Source organism: Pan paniscus, chromosome 15 (assembly GCF_029289425.2).
Source record: "Pan paniscus chromosome 15, NHGRI_mPanPan1-v2.0_pri, whole genome shotgun sequence".
In the NCBI taxonomy this organism is placed as follows: domain Eukaryota; kingdom Metazoa; phylum Chordata; class Mammalia; order Primates; family Hominidae; genus Pan; species Pan paniscus.
Genome location: NC_073264.2, coordinates 48,282,707 through 48,304,434, shown reverse-complemented (window position 1 = coordinate 48,304,434; position 21,728 = coordinate 48,282,707). Strand labels below are relative to the sequence as shown.

Genomic DNA, 21,728 nt, shown 5'->3' with positions numbered 1-21,728 from the left:
TCCTTTGCCCACCTGTTGATGGGGTTGTTTGTTTTTTTCTTGTAAATTTGTTTGAGTTCTTTGTAGATTCTGGATATTAGCCCTTTGTCAGATGAGGAGATTGTAAAAATTTTCTCCAGAAATGGGACTGTTCTTGTGATTGACTCAGGGAACTGGGAAAGCTGTGGAATGTGCCTAAAATTTCATCCAATAGCAGGATAAGAAATAGCCTATCACATAGGCTTTCAGGGCCAGTGGGAGAGGGAATGGAGTTAATTTATAGCTATATCTATTGATTAATACTCATTTAATAAACTGTTCCATACAAGCAGCAGATTTCAAAATTGGCTGATTTAAATTAACCAACTAACTTACTGACTCACCTATCAACTAAACAAATAAATAAGTAAAAGTGAACTTTATAGAATTGCTTTACGATCATAGAATGAAATTTGGAAAACAGTCTGTGAGCTAGATGACATGGAGAAGCACAGCCCTCAATCCCTCCATAAGCCAGTGAGGACATGGCTGCCTCTTTTGCAACCAGGGTGTGCTGAATTTCTCAATGTGTGCTGTTGTGCTCATATTAAATTCAGGGTGCTGTAATTAGCACAATTGCTCCTGCTTCCCAGGAAACAACATTGTTGTCACTACTGTCACCATATGCCACTGGAATGGGTCCTTCCAATTCAAAATTCGGTTCTGGATGGAGTAAAGACTTCATCTGCAATCTAGGGGAAAACTAGCCATACTTTATTATACTTTGCCAACCAAAGCTATGCAAGAAAAGACAGTCATATCTTACTATATAAAAATTAAGTTATATGGCTATGAAATGATACTTGCTGAACAAAATTAATAGAAAAATAACCAAAAGATTATCCATAATATACAAAGATTTTTTAAATTTTTAAAGAAAAAGATAACTAACCCAGGATAAAAATAGACAAAGGATCTAAGTAGACAGTTCAAGGAAGCAAAAATCTAGAAAATCATCAAGTGAAAGCCCAATGAAGTTCACCAGTCATCAGGGAAGTGCAAATATAAAGTAACAATGAGCTATCACTTCACACAATCAGAGTGCACAAAAATTTAGAAGAGCAAAAAAGCCTGTTACGGCTGAAATTCAGGAAGAAGAATACTCATATGCTTGTGGTGAAATGTACATTCCTTTTGGAAAGCAATCAGGCAAAATTCGATACAACTAGTTACAAACCAGGTTCCTTACAAGAATTTAAGTACAATTAATGGGAGTTTAGAGACAATTAATGGGAATGATTGACTAAATTAGAAAACATTCATGACGAGGGATATTATACAACTATTTTTAAAAGGGTGGGGAGGATTAGAGCTCTACCTTGGAGGAATTTCCATGAAGTAGTTTGTGTGAGAAAAGATTTTTTTTAAGTGTTATATTAAAATTCCCATGTACTTCCTCCTCCATGCATGCACAACCCCTCCGACTACCAACTTCCAGTACCAGAGTGGCCGATTATAATTGATGAACCTGCATTGACACATCATTATCACCCAAGTCCATAGTTTACATTAGGCTTCACTCTTAGTGTTGTAAATTCTGTAGGTTTGGACAATGTATCATGACACATATCATTTTAGTATCACACAGAGTAGTTCCACTGCCCTAAAAATCCTCTGTGCTCTGCCTATTTATCCCTCCTTCCCTGCAAATGTTTGGCAACCACTGGCCTTTTTACTGTCTCCATTGCTTGCCTTTTCCAGAATGTCATATATTTGGAATCATATCATGTTGCCTTTACAGATTGGCTTCTTTCACCTACTGATATGCATTTAAGATTCCTCCATGTGTATTCTTGGCTTGAGAGCTCACTTCTTTTCAGCACTGAATAATATTCCACTGTCTGTATGTACTACCTTTTATTTATCAGTTTACCCACTGAAGGACATCTTAGTTGTCTACAAGTTTTAGCAATTAGAAATAAAGCTGCTAGCTGGGCATTGCTCACGCCTGTAATCCCAGCACTTTGGGAGGCCGAGGCACGCTGATCCCCTGAGGTGAGGAGTTTGAGACCAGCCTGGCCAACATGGTGAAACCCCGTCTCTACTAAAAATACAAAAATTAGCCAGGCAGCTGTTCGGGAGGTTGAGGCAGGAGAATCACTTGAACAGGAGGCAGAGGTTGTAGTGAGCCGAGATCACGCCACTGCACTCCAGCCTGAGTGGCAGAGTTAGACTCCATCTCAGAAAAAAAAAAAAAAAAAGGCTGCTATAAATATCAAAAAAGTGTTATATGATTTAATTTTTACAAAAAGACAAAAATCTGTATACATTATATGCGCACATGCACACACACACACACACACACACCCCAGGGATGTGTTCTGAGAAATGTGCCCTTAAATGATTTCATCATTGTATGAACATTGTAGAGCATACTTACACAAACCTAGATGGTATAGCCCACTACACACCTAGGTGATATGGTATAGCCTATTGCCCCTAGACCACAAACCTCTACAGCACGTTACTATACTGAATGCTGTAAGCAGTCGTAACACAGTGATATATATTTGTGTATCTAAACAGAAAAACTGCAATAAAAATGTGGTATTATACTTTGTGGAACCACCATTTTATATGCAGTCTGTTGTGACTGAAACACAGTTATGCAGCACATGACTGTATGTATAATGTATGTGTGTGTGTGTGTGTGTGTATAGATACTGTATTAGTCTGTTCCACACTGCTATGAAGAAATACCCAAGACAATAATTTACAAAAAAAAGACATTTAATTGACTCACAGTTCTGCATGGCTGGGGAGGCCTCCAGAAACTTAAAATCATGGTTAAAGGCACTTCTTCACAGGGCAGCAGGAGGGAGAAGAATGAGAGCTGAGTGAGGAGGGGAGCCATTATAAAACCACAAGATCTTGTGAGAACTTATTATCACGAGAATAGCGTGGTGGACACTGTCCCCATGATTCAATTACTTCCCACTGGGTCCCTCCCACCACACATGGGGATTATGGGAACTACAATTCAGGATGAGATTTGGGTGAGGACACAACCAAACCATATCAGATACACACACACACACACACACACACACACACACACACACACATATATATGTACATAGTTTAAAAATTTATATCCTTTGTTATTTTCATTTTTCAGGAGTTTGATAGAAAATGAGTGAGGAAGAGATAAAAGAAAAATCCTGGGACAGTTTTTCCAGGACATATCAAGGTTCAAAAACTCTTTCTCTAGAATAATATGCAAAACCATCAGGATAATATTAGCAAAGATATATAAAACATGTAGTTGCATATATTTTAAAAAACTTATTGAAGATGCAATGGATTCTAATTTGTGTAAGTAAATGAGTAAAAGCAAAATTTCACATTAGAATGAATGAATCTAAGTTTTATAGATAGCCGCATTCTTAGAAATGTCCCATTTGAGGAAGTTGGCTGTAAGTATTCATTTTGTCTTTTATTATGAATGATCAAATAAGATTACCCGTTATTCAAAAATTGCTATGTAGGAAAGATATGAAACATTTCCTGTCATCAATATTTGAACAAAATTTCCCATCGATTTATCAAAGAAAACAGTGCTTTTGAATTGATATCTGCAGAATTACAAATCATTTATATTGATGCTTTGTTCTTAATTATTGATGTCTAACAATGATTTAATTTCTCTTTTGCATAGCTTCACAGTAACCATTTCAGTCAGGTTGTGGTCATTGACAGACATATGCATATAATTAGCGTTATCTATTGTTATGAGCTATCACTCATATAGTGCATTCATACTATAGTTGTATTAATAATATAAATTCTTGTTCATAAAGTGAAAAAATAATATGCTTTTCTAGCTTTAGTGCCTCCAAGTATATTGAGCAACTATTTTCCTTAAGGAACCACATTTATATATCTTCTGTATAGGATTTTTAAGATTTCTGGAACTTTCAGAGAAAAAGATGACATCCAATATAGTTTTTAGTGTGTCTTTCCATCTGGGTTTTCAGATTAATTTGGTTTAATTCAAAGATTAAAGACAGAAAAATTGGACCAAATGGTGGAATAAACTGCTGTGGAAAACATGCTTCTGCTGTGAATATTTTTTAGATTAATTGATTTTTTAACTTGTGACTACATCCTGTGACTTCAGTCACAGTTAATAACTGATTAATCATAAGCCTATGGATTAATTGTACCAGTGCATGTTGGGAGGTGAGTTAGCTGGTTTATGTCACCAGAGAAACTCGAGTGGTAGTGGAGAGTGGACTAAACAAATGCTTCCATAATTTAGTCAACTGAACTCAAACGAAGCTATTTAGTGTATAATAACTAACTTTGGAGTTTTTGAGGTTAAGAAAGCGTATGCATTGATGTAAATATAAGGAAGGGTCAAAAATAATTTTAAGTTTTCTAGCCTAGAATCCTAGAAGCTTAAATGAAAACCTTCTGAAAAATAGGGACACACAACTGATAAAATAAATCTTGGCCAGGTGTGATGGCTCATGCCTATAATTCCACACTTTGGGAGGCTAAGGTGGGCAGATCACTTGAGGTTAGGTGTTTGTGACCAGCTTGGCCCAGCATGGTGAAACCCCGCCTCTACTAAAAATACAAAAATTAGCCGGGGTAGTGGCACGCACCTGTAATCCCAGCTACGCCGGCGGCTGAGGCACGAGAATCGCTTAACCTGGGAGGCGGAGGTTGCAGTGAGCCGAGATCGCGCCACTGCTCTCCAGCCTGGGTGACAGAGACTCTGTCTCAAAAAAAAGAAGAAGAAGAAGAAAAGAAAAGAATTGTAAAAAATTCATATAAAAAATGTCGCAAGACCCTTGGGGTGTCGCTTTGCCAGCCAGAAACCTCTGTGGCCAGTGGCACCTTTGCCCAAGTTTTGCTCAGTTTCACTGGGTTTGTTTTGCCCTCTCGGCCTGTTAGGCTGTGCTCAGCTTGCGCTACTGGCCTGGATCTCACACCTGTCAAGGGTGAGCCAGCCATGGAACGGTGAGGGCTGTTTGAGCAACCACAGGGTCTGGCCACTGTGTACAGCCAGGCATGCCAGCTGTAGCGGGGTGGGCAACTCCCGGCATGGGCGTTGGCTCCCTGCTAGGCCGCAGCTGGAGCAGGCGTACTGCAAGCGGCTTTCACTGCAGACACTGGGGAACATGGTGGTGCCCAGAATCTTGGAGACGCGAGGAACTGCAGAGCTCCGAAGAGAGTGTCACAGCTCTGGCTTGGGGAGCTGCTAGGTCTGGGTTTCCCGAAGGACCATGGCTCTTCTCTGTTTCTGTCTTCTCTTCTTCTCATCATCCGCAATGTGGCAAGCAGGGAGGCATGTTTCAGTCCTGTTTGTGTTATAGCTCTTTCAGTCCTGCCATTCAGAAGGTCCCGAGTTCTTGTCCTGCATCCAGTGAGCATGAGGTACAAGGACAACTACAGGCGTGAGCAAGGCGAAGAGGAGCTTTATTGAGCAATAGCACAGGTCTCAGGAGACCTGAAGTGGGTACCTCCTTTCGCAGGCAGGTCATCGCAGCATCTGTACGGCCCTCAGCAGAGAGGAGACTCAGAGCCGGTAGCTCCTATCTGCAGGCAGGTTGTCATGATAAGTGTACAGCTCTCAGTGGAGAGGAGACCCACAGTGTGTAGCTCTTTTCCCTAGGGAGGTTATCCTGTTGTCTGTCCCATTCTGGCTGAGTCTGGGATTTTAATCGGCTTCCGAGGGGAGGAAGTGCTTGCTGATTGGTCCATGGGCAGCCATGGGCAACCCTGGAAAAAGCACCGTAAGTTCTCACTTTGGTAGGGGGAACTGGCAGCCTAGGCCCCATGCTACAGAGTCCATGGTTTGAAGGTGGGATTTCACAGGGTTCCTGCCCCTTTCCGCCCAGCAGCCTATCTGCCTCTTCATGGCGCCCTGGCTGTTCATGCTAGGGAGTGCCTGCAGGCCGGTGCCGAGTGGCCCTCAGCCCCATCTTGGCCTCTCTGCTGTACTTGTCACCACCTAAGGTCCGGAGGTGGGTGAGGTAGTAAGAGGCTGGTGTGTCAGTACCGACCCTAGCATCCACACACCAGGCCTGGTCTTGACAGCGCTTGGGCTGGACCACAACTTTGCTCCATAATTGGAGCCAGTGCTGGGAGCCGGGAGAGGCCAGGCAGTGGGAGCAGGCACTTCCAAGCATGCAGGGGCAGGGGGGCTTCACAGGCCAAGAGCACAGGGATGTCCGGGTCCACCGCTGCGGCTGGGTGGCTGCAGCTGTGCCTGGGATCACAGGGCTCCCACCCCACCAACTTGGAAGGGGGCAGTAATCCTGCCTGTTCCCGGCTCCCGCAGTTTCCATGGAGTGCACAGCCTTAGCTGCATCTCCCCCACTGCGGTCGTCGTCTTTGCAGCAGCCACTCCAAATGGGGCCACTGCTGCCATCAAAGTATAACACTAAAATAATAATTATTTACTAAAAAATAGCTATTTCAAACATTGGGCATTTTCCTAATGCTCCTTATGTTTTATTTTATCCTAGGAATTTAAATGCACTCAGCTTAAGGAAAAACAAACTCTCTCTGCTTAATGAAAAACAAAACAGGAACAAAACAAAACAAGACTCTCTTGATCACATGTTGTCCTCTACTCCCCTAACTACTTTTTTTATTTTTTATGTTTTTGTTAGAGCCAAGTTTCTTGAAAGGATTATACCCATTAATCTCTCCATGTTTTTACTTGACTTTCACTCTGTAAAGTACAGGAAAATGCTAGACCCATCACTCCACTGACACAACTCTGGCAAAGGTCCCCAGTGATCTATTACTTGCCAATTTTAAAGTCACTTTCCAGTTCTGTTGTCTTTTCACCACTTATTCTGCTCTCCAACCTCTCCATGGCTGTGGAAGTGCTATTTTATTTACTATTGATTTGTTTTGACTCTACCTCTCTTCTTCTTTATCACTTTTTCCTTAGTCTTTTACAAAGCCCTCCCACCCAACTGTTTTTTTTTATTTTTTTATTTCTTTTCTTTTCTTTTTTTGCCTGTACTTAGTGCTGCCCGGCCTCTCTCACTGGTCCTTCCCTTTTTCCATTCTGCCTATTCCTTGAGTGGTCCATTCCCCTCCACAGCATACTGATGACTCCCAAATCCATATCTGTAGCCCAGACTTATTCTGGCTCTAGGTCATGTACATTGCAACTGGAGGAGCTGCGTCAACCAAACAGAACTCAACTTTCTTACCTTTTACAACTCCCATCCCACTCCACCCACAGCCAGGTAAAGTTCTCTCTTTACGTTTCATGTTTCAGTTAGTGCACTGTCTACCCAACTGCCAAATCCAGGTCCTTAGAGACCTTTTTTAACTCCCACCTTTTGCCTAGCCCGGTTTCTAATCACTCACCTAGTTCAGTTCAGTTAAACCTCTTCTCCATGCCCATTTTCACCCTTATTTCAAAGCCCCTGTCATTGTTCATCTCAGTTGTTACCACAACCTTCTTACTGATCTCCTTACCACTCTTTTTGCCACCCCCAAATCTCTTCTCCAGAAGGAGCTAGGATGATCTTTCTAAAGCGAAAGCCTGGCTAAAAAAGTAATGGAATGGATTTTCTTTAGCATAGATGGTGCTACTAATGATTTGGTCCATTTTTGTTTCTCAAACATCATACCAAATTACTATTCCTCAATACCCAGAAGTCTTTTCTAGCTTTGCTGGATATCTGATATTGGCTCTGATATCTCAGAGCTTTATGTGTGCTACTTCCTACTCTTCACATGTATACATTACTCTATACTTGTGAAGAATTTTGGCCCCTGTTGAATAATAAAAGTCATATGCACTTAAAATAACATTTTGTAATTATTTAATTTAATATATTATCTGGCATACTCTCTTCATAATTTAGGATTTATTTCAGGCATCATCTTTTCAGGTAGCCTTTACTGTTCTTTCCAGAAAGAAATAGTTGTCTGTATTTGGCTTACATCTCTATAGGATCATTTAGTTAATTGCATTGTGTTTTTTTTCATCTTATTCATTTATTTGCCTTTTTTTGACTCATGAACTGTAGGCTACTTGTAAACTGAGTTATTTACATAATGCTTACCATATTGTAGACATGTAAAATATGCATGAAGATAATGAACATAAACATTTTAGATTAAGATATATTTGATAATACTCATCGTGTTACATATATACTGGCAAATTACTTCATTTCTCTGAAACTTGACTCCCAGGACATTAAAAGAGATGAGGTGTCTATAAAAATGAAATTAGTTGGCATATGTAAAGTTTCTTCCAAACATCCTGGCCCAAAATAGGTATTCAATAAATATTAGGCATAGCATTCATTAGTTGATTATTTGTACACCATGTCCTGAACACCTACATGTTGAGATTAATAGAAACTCAAAAAAATATTGCAAAGTAAAACTGGGCAAGCAGATAATTCTTATAGGTATACAAAGAAAAACCATGGAAAAGTTCAGATTGTCTTGGAACATTTCTCTTACCATTACATCAAAACCTATGTCAAATTTTTCATACCACAAATTCTTTTGGGAGACAATTGGGAGACAGTTATTTCTAGAGTTGAGGAAAACAGCATATATTACATTAATTTTCTTAAACTGACTTTAATCTACTAGTGTTTGGCACATTTGATCAGCCAAAAAAAGTTTCAAGAAAATTAATTTAGTTATAAAGGGGTAGCTACTGCATTTAAATGAAAAAACAAATTTTTCTTAGATTATTATTATGATACATATCAATTTCCTTGCTGAAAACTGACATTGACTATATTCATGACAGATTAGTCTTCCTTTATATTAATTTATTAGATTATTGAGTGTGCCTATTATATTGGTTTTTAAGAATATAAATATAAGGTATGAGTCCTATACACATAGAAATATATTTTATAGGAAACCATATTGTTATTGAAATATATTTAAATTAAATACATATCAAATAAGATACTCAATTATTTACATTACTGTATATATGTGAAGAATTTTGGCCCCAGTTTAATAATAAAAATCATACACTTTTAAAATAATATTTTGTAATTATTTAATATCTAGATATTTGAATTTCACACATTTAGCTTATAAAATTAAATTTATTTTAAAGAGATAAATATAAATAAAATAACAATAACAGAAGAGAGTTCAGTGTCGTTAGGTAATATTATCAGGGTCATAAAGTATGAAAATTGACTGTTGAATAAACATAGAGACATATTTTATGCTCCCTGAACTACATTTAAAAGCTAGAGAAAATTATGAATAGTAATTTCAAGTTCTTATCATAAAACTGTGTAGCAGGTGCTTTTTCTTCCTGGAAGCGTTGGAAGATGTTGGCTCTCCAGTCAGCCCTTCTAATGGAATTGTCCTCAGCTGGCAAGAGCCACCTCACTGTGGGAAATGCTAATGCAGTGAAGCATCAATATCCTTTGTAGGAAAACTCTGCAGGGCCACTCTGAAAGGCCTTCTCAACTGAACAGCTCCATCTGACCTATTTGGAAGTAATGCATCACAGTTGAACTCATTCCACTGCCTAATCCCTCTTTTTTTAAAACACTACTACATGAGTTGATTCTGAGGGCACTCTCCAACAAACTTCCGAAATGCATGTCTTCGTCAAAGAATCAGATTTCCAAAGAACCCATTCTAGGTGATCTGAGGAAGATAACTTTAAAATGGAATTTTAGAGGTGGATCACTCAGCAGCCAACTAGCTGGGTGCAGTGAGGGCCCCATTGCTGTTGGCAGGTAGCTACTGATAGCTCTTTTTTTTTTTTTTTTTGAGACAGAGTCTTGCCCTGTCACCCAGGCTGGAGTACAGTGGCACAATCTCGGCTCACTACAACCTCTACCTCCCGGGTTCAAGCGATTCTCATGCCTCAGCCTTCTGAGTAACTGGGATTACAGGCATGCACCACCATGTCCAGCTAATTTTTATATTTTTAGTAGAGACGAGGTTTCACCATGTTGGCCAGGCTGGTCTTTAATTTCCTACTTCAGATGATCCACCTGCCTTGGCTTTCCAAAGTGCTAGGATTACAGGCATGAGCCACCACGCCCAGCCAACCACTTATAGCTCTTGATTGCTATAGTGGGAAGTTGTTAAAATCTTCACCTGTGATAAGGATAGGTATTGATGAAAGGTAATGCCCTGTGAGTTCAATATTTCAGGCTTCTGAGGAATTCAGAGGAAAGTAATAATTATAAGGACAATGGAATCAGGTTCTGCTGGGTTCCTTTTATGCAGTGGAGAAAAAAAAATGAAAGGCTGAGTGTAATTAATCATCACTTGACTGTGGTATGTGAGCATAAGACCTCTTTGGCAAAATACAAAGAGATTCTTATCTTCTGCAGTCAAAGGTCATAAAAGCAGATAATAAGGCTTAGGACTTATTTAAAAGTATAACAGAATTTCAAGAGGCCTGCATCCTCAGCTATGCCAGAGTCTGAACCCTGGTTGGGAACAAGGGGAATCTTACGGGAGGTTACATCTGAGTTTATGGACTCCACAACCTTGAAGTCTCAAATTATCCTAAACCATCTGGACCTATGGAAGTTGCCTATTCCTCCCAGTTAGAGGCAGTCATTTCCATCTTGCTTGAAGATGATACAGAAACCTCTTCCCTTGGAGGTAACTCACACCCTTCTTGGGATATAACCCCACTTCCATTCTGGCCACCAGATCCATATAGTGTCAATAGATAACATTACTTGGCTCTGGAATTGTTGGGCTTCTAAGACAGGAAAAAGATTATGCTTTAAATTAGCTATAGACCTCAGCCAGGAGTTAGGGAAGTATGTATGGAGCTAGATGCTGAGGCTGCTGGATGAGATGGGATGGAGAATAAGAGATTGAATAAAATTGAGGATGGAAAATAGGATCAAGTGAGGATAGTGACACAGATTATTGATATGGGAACATTCCACCATGATACAAGATTTAACGCTTAGACAAGGACAGCAGGAAATAGTGTTATACACTGCTAGGATGGCTCTTGGAAGCTTGGGGAAAGCAATGGTCTCCACTAAATAAAGTATAAATGCCCAAACTGCTGTGCAGACAATGAAAAAAGGACCAAATGACTCAGAGAAGTGGGAATGCTAAAGTGAATATGTCATATAAGTTCCAGAAATATCATCAGCTCACTTTTTCTTTGTAAAGGCTTGGAGAACACCTCCTTGACTAAAGCAGTATGAATGTGCTGATGGCTGAGACACAAGCATCATTAAGAAGCTCAGTGGTGACTGGACTGTCCTCTGTAGGCAAATGTTGATAGCAGTAGATGCTATTATAGAATTGGCCTCTCTCGTAACAGCGGGGATGACAGGTTTTCAAAATAATGGAGGCTAAGAGGTAGTTCTTAGTTGTCACAAGAAAAGGAGGCACACTTATTTTTTGTTTTTGTTTTTGAGACAGAGTCTCACTCTGTCCCCCAGGTTGGAGTGCAGTGGTGTGATCTTGGCTCACTGCAACCTTCACCTCCCAGGTTCAAGCAATTCTCCTGCCTCAGCCTCCTGACTAGCTGGGACTACAGGTGCCTGCCACCATGCCTGGCTAATTTTTGTATTTTTGGTAGAGATGGGTTTCACCATGTTGGCCAGGCTTGTCTCGAACCCCTGACCTCAAATGATCCACCCAACCTCGGCCTCCCAAAGTGCTGGGATTACAGGCATGATCCACTGTGCCCAGCCAGGCACATTTATCTTAATGAATGGCTTGTTCAAATATATCTAAGACTCCAGAATCACAGAGAGCTATGGAGATGGTTAACAGAACACAGCATCTCTAGGGGAAAATAAGTGGACAGCCAAGAAACTATTGCACAATCTACACAAATTAAAAATGGGTGAGTAAGAGTCTGCATATGGCTGTCTAATGAAAAGCCACGATCCTTGTCCAATTTCTGTACGTGAGGCAATTTTCAGATTTTGAGCTCGTTGACTGAAAACTTCAACTGAATCACCAGAAAGAACCCTGAAACACCATAGCAAATGTATGTGGTAATTATTCTCTCATTTCTTTCTATAAAAAACCTACATCCATTTACTTGAATAATCATACACTAGGGAGAATGGACTCCTGAGATACTTTGAGAAATATCATACACAGGATCCAAATTGACCTGGATATCAGGATTCTGGAGTGGGCACATTGCCATGGATTATCTGGTCATACGTACTACATCAACTAAAAATGCCAACTTAATAGAGCGATAGAATGGCCTTTTAGAGAGGGCAATTGAGTCTTACAGAGAAAATATTCAGTAAGGAGTGGGTGCTACCCTCCATGATGCAGTTAAATTCTAAATCAATGACCATTATTATATGCTGCTTTTTCTCCTTATAGAATACCAGGTCCAAGAACCAAGAAGTGACCTCACTATCATCACATCTAGTGACCTACTGGAGGATTGCTTTCCTTCCCGCAACTCTGGGCTCTGCCAGTTTAGAGGTCCCAGTTCCCAGAAAGGGAAAAAGCTTCTATTAAGTGACATAGCAAGAGTCCCATTAATCTTTAAGCCATAGCATCAACTCAGTAACTTTAGGCTTCTGTGTCAGGAAGCAGCAGACAAGAGGAGTCACTATCCTGGTGGGAGTGACCAGCCTATATGAGGCTGTTGGTAGGACTGTTGTTACATAGTGAGGCAGGAAACAATATGTTTGATACCCAGTTAATGCAGTGAGTCATTTCTCGGTATTCTCTTGTTCAATTTTGGTCATAAACAGACAAGTACATCAGCCTTGGTTTGAGAAGATATTATGATCAAGGGCTCAAATCTGACAAAATTCTAGTAATGCAACTAGGTAAGCTACCTATACCAAAAAATATACTAGCGCAGGGTGAAAGGAATCTAGAATGGCAATAGTAGAAGGAGATGATGGATATAGTCCTACTATAGTTCCTTTTGAAAGTTTTCCCAGAAAGAGACTAACCAGAGTCTTGGAATAGCTTTTCCCAGATAGATTTATCACACCTAGCAAGTAGATCTGACTGGATACTGCAGTGCACCAGTTAGATCCCTTCCCCAGAACTGAAGCACTCATTCCTCCCGCTGCTGAGAGTATTAACAGATGATTGCTATCAGGTAAAATTGCTCTCTCTAGAAATAAGCCAAACAGAGCAGGCCCTCCCAAGGTTATGTCTCCTAGCGAGGAGTAGCACAAATTGAATGACCTGTTGATAGGGGAGGTGGTCGGTGTATAAAGGCTTAGCCCCTTTGCCTCAGGGCAGGGCAGCTTTGAGGGGATATCACAGCTCAGAGAGTTCTGCAAAGCTACTGACACCTTTTGTAGTTCAACCCTCCCCTTGATCAGTCCTACTTCTTTCACTCTCTCATATGTGTTGATCTATAAGATACTTCCCAGAACCATTTCTGCGCACACATCTCTGAATCTGTTTTCTCAGAAACCTGTCCTAAATCAAATACAAATATTCAATATATATTTAGTAATATAAAGAATATATATTAAAATAGATTTAAGTGATATGTGTGTATAAATTACTTACATTATATATTATTACATATATAAGTATGTATATCTACACATGGGCATACATGTGGGCACACACAAACATACATATATAATCTCCCTTAAAATTGTATATTTTTAGCTGTGCTATCATTTCACTTTTCTTAAACAAATCTTGTTTTGGCATGTTGTTTTTAAATCTGAAATGCAAAAAACACTTAGAAATTTCTAAACATGGGTCAATTCAACAGATAACCTAGCCAATACTATAAGCCATTGTCACAAAATTAGAATCTTGAAAACCAATGACCCAAAAGTCATCCAGACCAGGGAAGAACAGGTTTGGTTTATTCCTGACTGAGTCTGTTGACACCACCACTTGACAAGAAAGAGCTGGGGATACATCAAGAAATGGGTGTTGGAAAGTACAAACCTATTAACTGTTTGGAAGTCATCATTGTTACACTGTTTACCATCAAATTCTGTTTTGTTCCTGAGCTTTCTGAATTCAGAATTTAATTTTTACAACATATACAGCTCATAACTTCTAAAAATGAGCCTGTGACTAAAGAGATTATGTTTTGAACAAGAAAAAAAGTAAATTGTTTACAATTGAATCAGAGTATCTTTTATCAAGTCACTAAGGCTAAATTCAATTAATCAATATATATGATGTATATGAAAGGCTAATCACCAAATTAATGAATATTTGATAGATTTTTAAAATCTCAAAACATTTTATGATAATGATGCTGGTATCCCTAAATATCCGAACTTAATAAAACCAGACAGCATATATCGCTGCACAGCTAATAGAATGAATTTAAATGGAAAGTTCCTTTAAGCTTTACCAAAAAGCAGCAGTTGTTCTGTAAATTTAAACTACTAAAATTAGAGGCCTTTGAGGTAGCTGTGAAAATATTCTGATGTTGGAAGAAAAAAAGCCCTCAGAATGTTGCAAAACTAGAAATCAAAGTAGGGCTGTCAAGCGAATCACATTTGAAAAAAAAACTTTTTAAAAAATGGGGAAATTTTGGATTCTGTTCTTTACTTTGATTCTCTAGGGTAGCTATTACTTCACTACTTTGGTTGGCATTTTATTATGTTAACACATCAGAGAGAATCTTTTCTAAGGAACAATGTCTTTTAAATATTCAGGGTAGCATATGCTCACACACTTCACTATTCTTATGTCCATATAAATACTGTAGGTTATTTCCAGGCCTTTGTTAAAGTTTTTGTCATGTAGAAGCATTTGATAGTCTGGACAATGGGCAAGTGGCATTTTACCTATTTATAATAAGAGTTGAATGTATTATGAATTGGTGAAATAAAAACAAGAAAACAGCATAGAATCAATAGGAGTTTAAATGAGACTCCAATAATGATAGTAATATTATTATTAATAATAGTAATAGCCAACTTTTATTAAGCATTCATTAAAAGTAATGTCAAAAACTGAAATTACTTTTGCACCAACTTAATACTATGTGTCCAGGGCTTTATGGACTATCTCATTTAATCCTTCAACAGCCTAAATAATATGGTATCATTATCATTCCGATCTGCTGACAAGGAAATTGAAGACCCCAAAGTTAAGTAACCTTTCTTGGTTATAATTAAAAGGGGTAAAGCTGGGTGAAGGTGGTAATGAACACAGCAGGTTTTGCATCATACTTAAAGTATATACGAAGTTTATACTAGCACATGGAACTAAAAGCTTGCTGCTTTAAGGGAAGTACACTTTTAAAAGTTATTTTTCGCTTAAGAAAAGAACCTGGAATATGCCATATCAGGGGTTGGCAAATTATGGCCCATTAGCCAAAGCTGGTTGAGGAGTGTCTGTATTTATAAATAAAGTTTTATTGAAACTCAGCAACATTCATTATTAATTTACCTATTGTGTTTTGCTGCTTTCACACTGCAATGGTAGAGATGGGTAGTCGAAACAATCACTTGAATCACAAAGCCCAAGGTATTTATGAATTGACCTTTTTCAGAAAATGCTGAGCCTCTACTGTACAGTCTTTCTTTAGGATACATGCAAAATAACACATAATTAGTTCCAATATCCAGTAATAGAAACAGGAGTGCCTTTTAATAATGCCTTTTAGCACTCTTCAAATTAACAAATATAATCTGGAATATAAAATTTGAGATAACATTTAGTCCTGTGCAAGATCCTATTTTGGTACTATACATATTCTAATCATTTGTAATTTTAAAATTATTTTTAATATATCAGTTATAAATAATTGGAAAAAGAAGTATATTAAGACAAAGAGGTCTAGTATAGTAGTTCACACCTGTAATCTAACACTTTGGGAGACTGAGGTGGGAGGATCACTTGAAGCCAGGAGTTTAAGACCAGCCTGGACAACATAGCCAGTCCCTGTCTGTACAAAAAAAAAAAATTAGCCGGGCATGGTAGCACATGCCTGTAGTCTCAGCTACTCAGGAGACTGAGGTAGGGGGATGGCTTGGGTTCAGGAGGTTGAGGCTGCAGTAAGCTCTGATTGCGCCACTGGACTTCAGCCTGGTTGACAGAGCAAGACTCTGTTTTAAAAAAAGAAAAAAGAGAAAGAGTAAGTCAAGCAGCCTGATATTAATTTTTTTTTGTCACTGAGGTTCATTGTTTTGGCTAAGCTCTTGAATTTGAGTGTTTTAAATTTTTATCTCTCTCATGGAACTCTGTTTTATGTGGCTATTGACAAAGAGTTAGAAATATACAAGATTAATTTTACTGTATCAACAAATAGAGATACTAATCTACTTCTTATCATTGGAAACGTCTTTGTAAATGAATTCAATAAGCTGAGTGAAAAAAAGAGTACCTAGTGGTAAGTAATACAATCAATGAGGAATATGCATTTTTGGTTGGGTTATATAAGCACAATACTTTAAAAGTCATCTATCTCATAACATTGCCATTTGGTTGTTTTTATTTCCTCTAGATTTGGATGATCCAGTAGTAACTGTTCATCAAAGTATAGGTGAAGCTAAAGAACAATTTTACTATGAGAGAACAGTGTTCCTCCGGTGTGTTGCCAATTCCAATCCTCCTGTTCGGTATAGCTGGAGACGTGGCCAGGAGGTCTTGCTGCAAGGATCTGATAAAGGAGTTGAGATTTATGAACCATTCTTTACCCAGGTATGAATTAAGGTACAGTATTTCCACCCTACTCTGCTAGGATACTTTCCTAATTCAGGCAGCATGAATTCATAGCTATTTGAAAAGATAGTTTCTCTATTCTGGCCTTTCAAAAACCAATGTGTGCTTGACTTAAAGATTAGAGAACTTAAATATAAAGGACAACTTATTTTTATGTGGTTAGTTAAATTTAAAATGTTAACTTTTGAAAACATTTTTTAACTTACTATGTCCTAACATTTTTTTTAATCTAAAAGTTTTCCTATGTTTCACTATAATGTACATAGTTATACATTTTGCTAGCTGATTTGGGTTTTGTGGAAAGTATTTCTCAAAAGGAGAGATTTTGATTTCTCCATTTGCAAATGGTGAATAACTATTAAAAAAATGAAGAAACCTGTTTGAAATTTATTTGGCTTTAGTTTTAGGAAAGATATGTCTTTAATTTCCTTTAGTCATGTTTGTTTTTGACTTGGTTTAGAAATAGAGCTTTAATTATGCTAAAAATGAAAATATTTAACGAGTCATTAAAATGTATTTAATAAAAGTTGAATTAATTTTACATAGAGTGAGCGTAATATGAAATATTCTTGTGTAATACACAAAGAGTAAGGAATTAATAAGTCCTGAGGAAGATATTGAAATTCGTGGGAATATTTGCATGCTGTTATTATAAAGGGTTTTTGATGAAAGAAGCATAAACCTAAATTAACAATGAAAAAGTTTTAAATAAAAAAAAATTTGGACAAATGTTCAAAAGTATTGTGACAATGAAAAATAATTTTTAAAATTATATAAATTGGCTAGGCGTGGTAGCTCATGCCTGTACTCTCAGCATTTGGGGAGGCTGAGGCTGAGATAAGGTCAAGAGATTGAGATGATCCTGGCCAACATGGTGAAACCCCATCTCTACTGAAAATACAGAAATTAGCTGGGCATGGTGGCACGTGCCTGTAATCCCAGCTACTCAGGATCCCATTTTTCACCATTGAATATATTTCCTTATATGGTAAACTAATGCCTGAGCTCCTTCAGATTAATATAATTGCCAATATTTAGACATTAACTGTGGAATAATGCAGTGATTATATGATAACATCTGCACACATCATATATATTCCTGTTTTGCAAATAGATTGTAAATAATAATATGTATTCTTTATTTTTTAAAAGGTATAGAACAGTTTTAACTTACCAAAATATAAATCTCTGAAAATCAGCATCGCACATGTATTACTAGTCAGTTCACCATAACATAGTACTGAAATGAAGCCTGTTCTAATCTGATCGTCTCTTGATTTAGGCCACTATGACACTAAGTGTTCTCTGCCAGCAGGCAGGACTGAATTTTCCCCCATACATTCCGCAATACTTTAATGCATTCTTCAGTTGTTTCTAAAATGATTTTTTTAGTTTAAAATATTATCCAGATAAATGATCATCTATTACATATTTTATTTTTCTATTGTCAATTTATTTTTAAAATATGGACATTAAGATTTAGAAAACATGTTTTCCTCTAGAATCTTGTAAAACATGATAACATTTATAGATAATGAGGAAATTCTAAACATCTTTTCTCTATATGGCTATTTCTTTTTGTTTCTTTGTTTGTTTGTTTGTTTTTGAGATGGAGCATTGCTCTGTCACCTGGGCTGGAGTGCAGTGGCATGATCTCCACTCACTGCAACTTCTGCCTCAGGGTTTAAGCATTTCTCATGCCTCAGCCTCCTGAGTAGCTGGGATTACAGGCACCTGCCACCACACTGGGCTAATTTTTGTATTTTTAGTAGAGGCGGGGTTTCACCATGTTGGCTAGGCTGATCTCAAGCTCCTGACCTCAAGCAATCCACCTGCCTTGGCCTCCCAATGTGCTGGGATTACAGGTGTGAGCCACCGTGCCTGGCTATATGGCTATTTCTAACCTGCAAATGGGTCTAATCACTTGGAAATGAACACATGGGCCTTGGCCAGATTTTGGAAAATCTTTCATACTATCAAAGTATTTAGGAATTTATTTTAAATTTATTAAACAAGCACAATCAAACTTTTAAAAAATTGATACATTGTAATTGTCCATATTTATCTGGGATGGTGTGATGTTTTGATACATGTCTACACATTGTATCATAATCAAATCAGGGTATTTAGCATATCCATTACCTGATACATTTATCATTTCTTCATGGTGAGAACATTCAGAACATTCTCGTCTAGCTGTATTGAAACATACAATACAATATTGTTAAATAGTCAACTTATTCTGCGATAGAACACTAGAATTTATTCCTCCAAAGTGTAACTTTGCACCTATTAACCAATCTCTGTCTATTCTCCCTTCTACCTCCCTCTCTCTAACCACTGCTAACGATTATTGTGCTCCCTAATTCTATGAGGTCAACTTCTTTAGATTCCACACATGAGTAGATAATATAGTATTTGTCTTTCTGTACCTTAATTATTATACTTAACATAATGTCCTCCAGATCCATCCATGTTGCTGGCTCTGGGACAGACCCATCATTTGCAGCAATGTGGGTGGATCTGGAGAACATTCTATTTGGTAAAATAAACATTCATTATTTTATAGCTGCATTCATTATTTCATAGCTGAATAGTATTCCATTATGTACATATTCCACATTTTCTTTATCCATTCATCTGTTGATGGACCCTTAGGTTTATTCCATATTTTGTCTATTGTGAATAGTCCTGTAATAAATATGGAGGTGCAGGTATCTCCTTGACATACTGTCTTAATTTCTTTTGGATCTATCCAACAGTAGGATTGCTGGATCATATTATAGCTCTATTTTTAATTTTTTGAGGAACCTCTATACTGTTTTCCATAATGGCTGTACTAATTTGCATTCCCGCCAACAGTGTATAAGTGTTCCTCTTTCTCTGCATCCACACCAGAATTTGTTATTTTTTGTCCTTTTGATAATAGCCATTCTAATGGGAGGGAGGTGATAGCTCACTGTGGTTTTGTTTTGCATGTCCCTAATAATTAGTGATGTTGAGCATTTTTTCACATAGCTGTTGGTCATTTGTATGTATTCTTTTGAGTAATGTCTATTTACATCTTTTGCCCATTTTAAAATGAGATCTTTTTTTGCTATTGAGTTGAGTTCTGTGTATTTTCTAGATATTAACCTCTTATCAAATGCATAGTTTGCAAATATTTTCTCCCATTCTGTAAGTTGTTTCTTCACTGCGTTGATTGTTTCCATTCCTATGCCCAAGCTCTTTAGTTCAATATAATTCTGTTTCTCTTTCTGTTTCAGTTGCCTGTCTCCAGACCAATGTCATGAAGCATTTCCCCTATGTTTTCTTCTAGTAGTTGTGTTATCTCAGGTCTTACATTTAAGTCTTGAATTCATTTTGAGTTGTTGTTTGTATATGCGGAGAGATAGAAGTCTAGCTTTACTTTTCTGCATGTGAATATTCAAGCTTCCCAGCACTATCTACTGAAGACACATTGTCCATTCCCTAATATGAGATTTTAGCACTTTTGTTGAAAATTCATTGGCTGTAAGTGTGTTGATTTGGTTATGTGCTGTCTATTCCATTCCATTGGTCTATATGTCTATTTTTATGTCAGTACTATGCTGTTTTGGTTACTATAGTATTGTAGAATATTTTGAAGTCAGAGAGTATGATGCCAACTTTGTTGTTTTTGCTCAAAATTGCTTTGGCTGTTTGGGATCTTTTGTGGTTTCATAGAAATTTTGGATTGTGTTTTCCAATATCTGTGAAGAATTTCATTGGTATTTTGACAAGATTGGATTGAATCTGTGGATCACTTTGGATAGCACAGACATTTTAACAATGTTAATTCTTCCAATCCATTAACCTGTGATATCTTCCAATTTAATTGTATCCTCTTCAGTTTTTCTCATCGATGTTTGATGGTTTGAATTGTATCCATCTTTCCCCTCCTTGGTTAAATTTATTTCTAGGTATTCTTTAGTTTGATAATATGGCAGAGGCCTTCTTAACACTGAGGACTCATCATCTCAGAGAAGCCATCTATGAAAAGCTGATATGATGTCTCATTCCTTCCTTTTTATACTTCCATATTGGGTTACTCTTTCCCTGTTTACTTTATCTTTTGCTTATTGTGCTAGTGTTTTTATGCCTCTCTCTCTCTCCATATATATACGTATATATATACATATATATTTGTGTGTATATATGTATATATAACCTTATATAAACATATACATATATACTTCTTAGATGTTATTGATTTCTTGAACTACTGTTTCCCATACTGCCATGTGTACTCTATAATGAAAAAAACTTTTATGTTACTATTGTTTGTATTGGAGCACTTCAATAATATTTTAATTTTTAAATTTATCTCCTTAGGTTGATAGTCATTGACCTTTGTGGCTTCATGATGTAAATAAGATTCAGTTAAAATAAGATCTAGTATATTCAAGATATGGGCATACCTTTTCCAGAGACACAGAGGTCACTAGGCAAGGCTCCTCCTCTAATGTTTGTTGATATATAAAGGAAAACTTAAGGTGATCAATAATTGTGATATAAAATAAAAATCATTGTCTAAATAGAGCTACACAACACTGCTATGGAGGGAGCACTCAAGGTGGAGACATTAGCACGTGCAAGTAATGCAGAAGAAAGACAATGTCTCCAAAGAGCATCTGTATCTCTGGTTAGTTAGAACAATAATTAGTATGTGTGGAGAACAGGGAACTGTGAAGCTGGGAAGGCATACTGGGTATATATGGTGGAAGGGTTCAGATAATAGATCATATGTCTACTTAAGTTTTAATGTTAGAAAATGAAACTTCTTTTGAAGATATGTTTTCAATAATAATGTTATTTAATAATAATGTCTTGTTTTTAATAAAATAGAATTTCTAAGATGAGATATATCTATTTTGTATATCCATTCATAATATGTTAATAACTATAGCAATTTGAATTGAATATTTATTCCTGAATTCTGTTGAGTGACAAAAATCTTGTTTATACCTTCTTATAGACAGTGTTTCCAGAAAAAAATTGGTCTGTGTTCCTAAAGCTGATATGAATTCATAAGCACATAATGCAGTATTTCTAAAAGGAATAATTATGCTTTTCGTCCTTCC

At 37.4% G+C, this 21,728-nt stretch overlaps 1 protein-coding gene across 5 annotated transcripts in view; it reads left to right on the top strand.

The window, feature by feature from the left end:
- The window catches only part of MDGA2 (MAM domain containing glycosylphosphatidylinositol anchor 2), an 847,276-nt gene that overhangs the window by 514,075 nt on the left and 311,473 nt on the right, over nt 1–21,728 (top strand). For all 5 annotated transcript variants that reach the window (XR_004666173.3, XR_004666172.3, XM_034937505.3 and 2 more), the window contains one exon: nt 16,409–16,605. Coding sequence is in view for 2 of the 5 variants with exons in the window: in XM_034937505.3 (XP_034793396.1) it covers nt 16,409–16,605 (197 nt within the window). In the remaining 3 variants the exon portion in view is untranslated. The remainder of the gene's footprint in view (nt 1–16,408; nt 16,606–21,728) is intronic.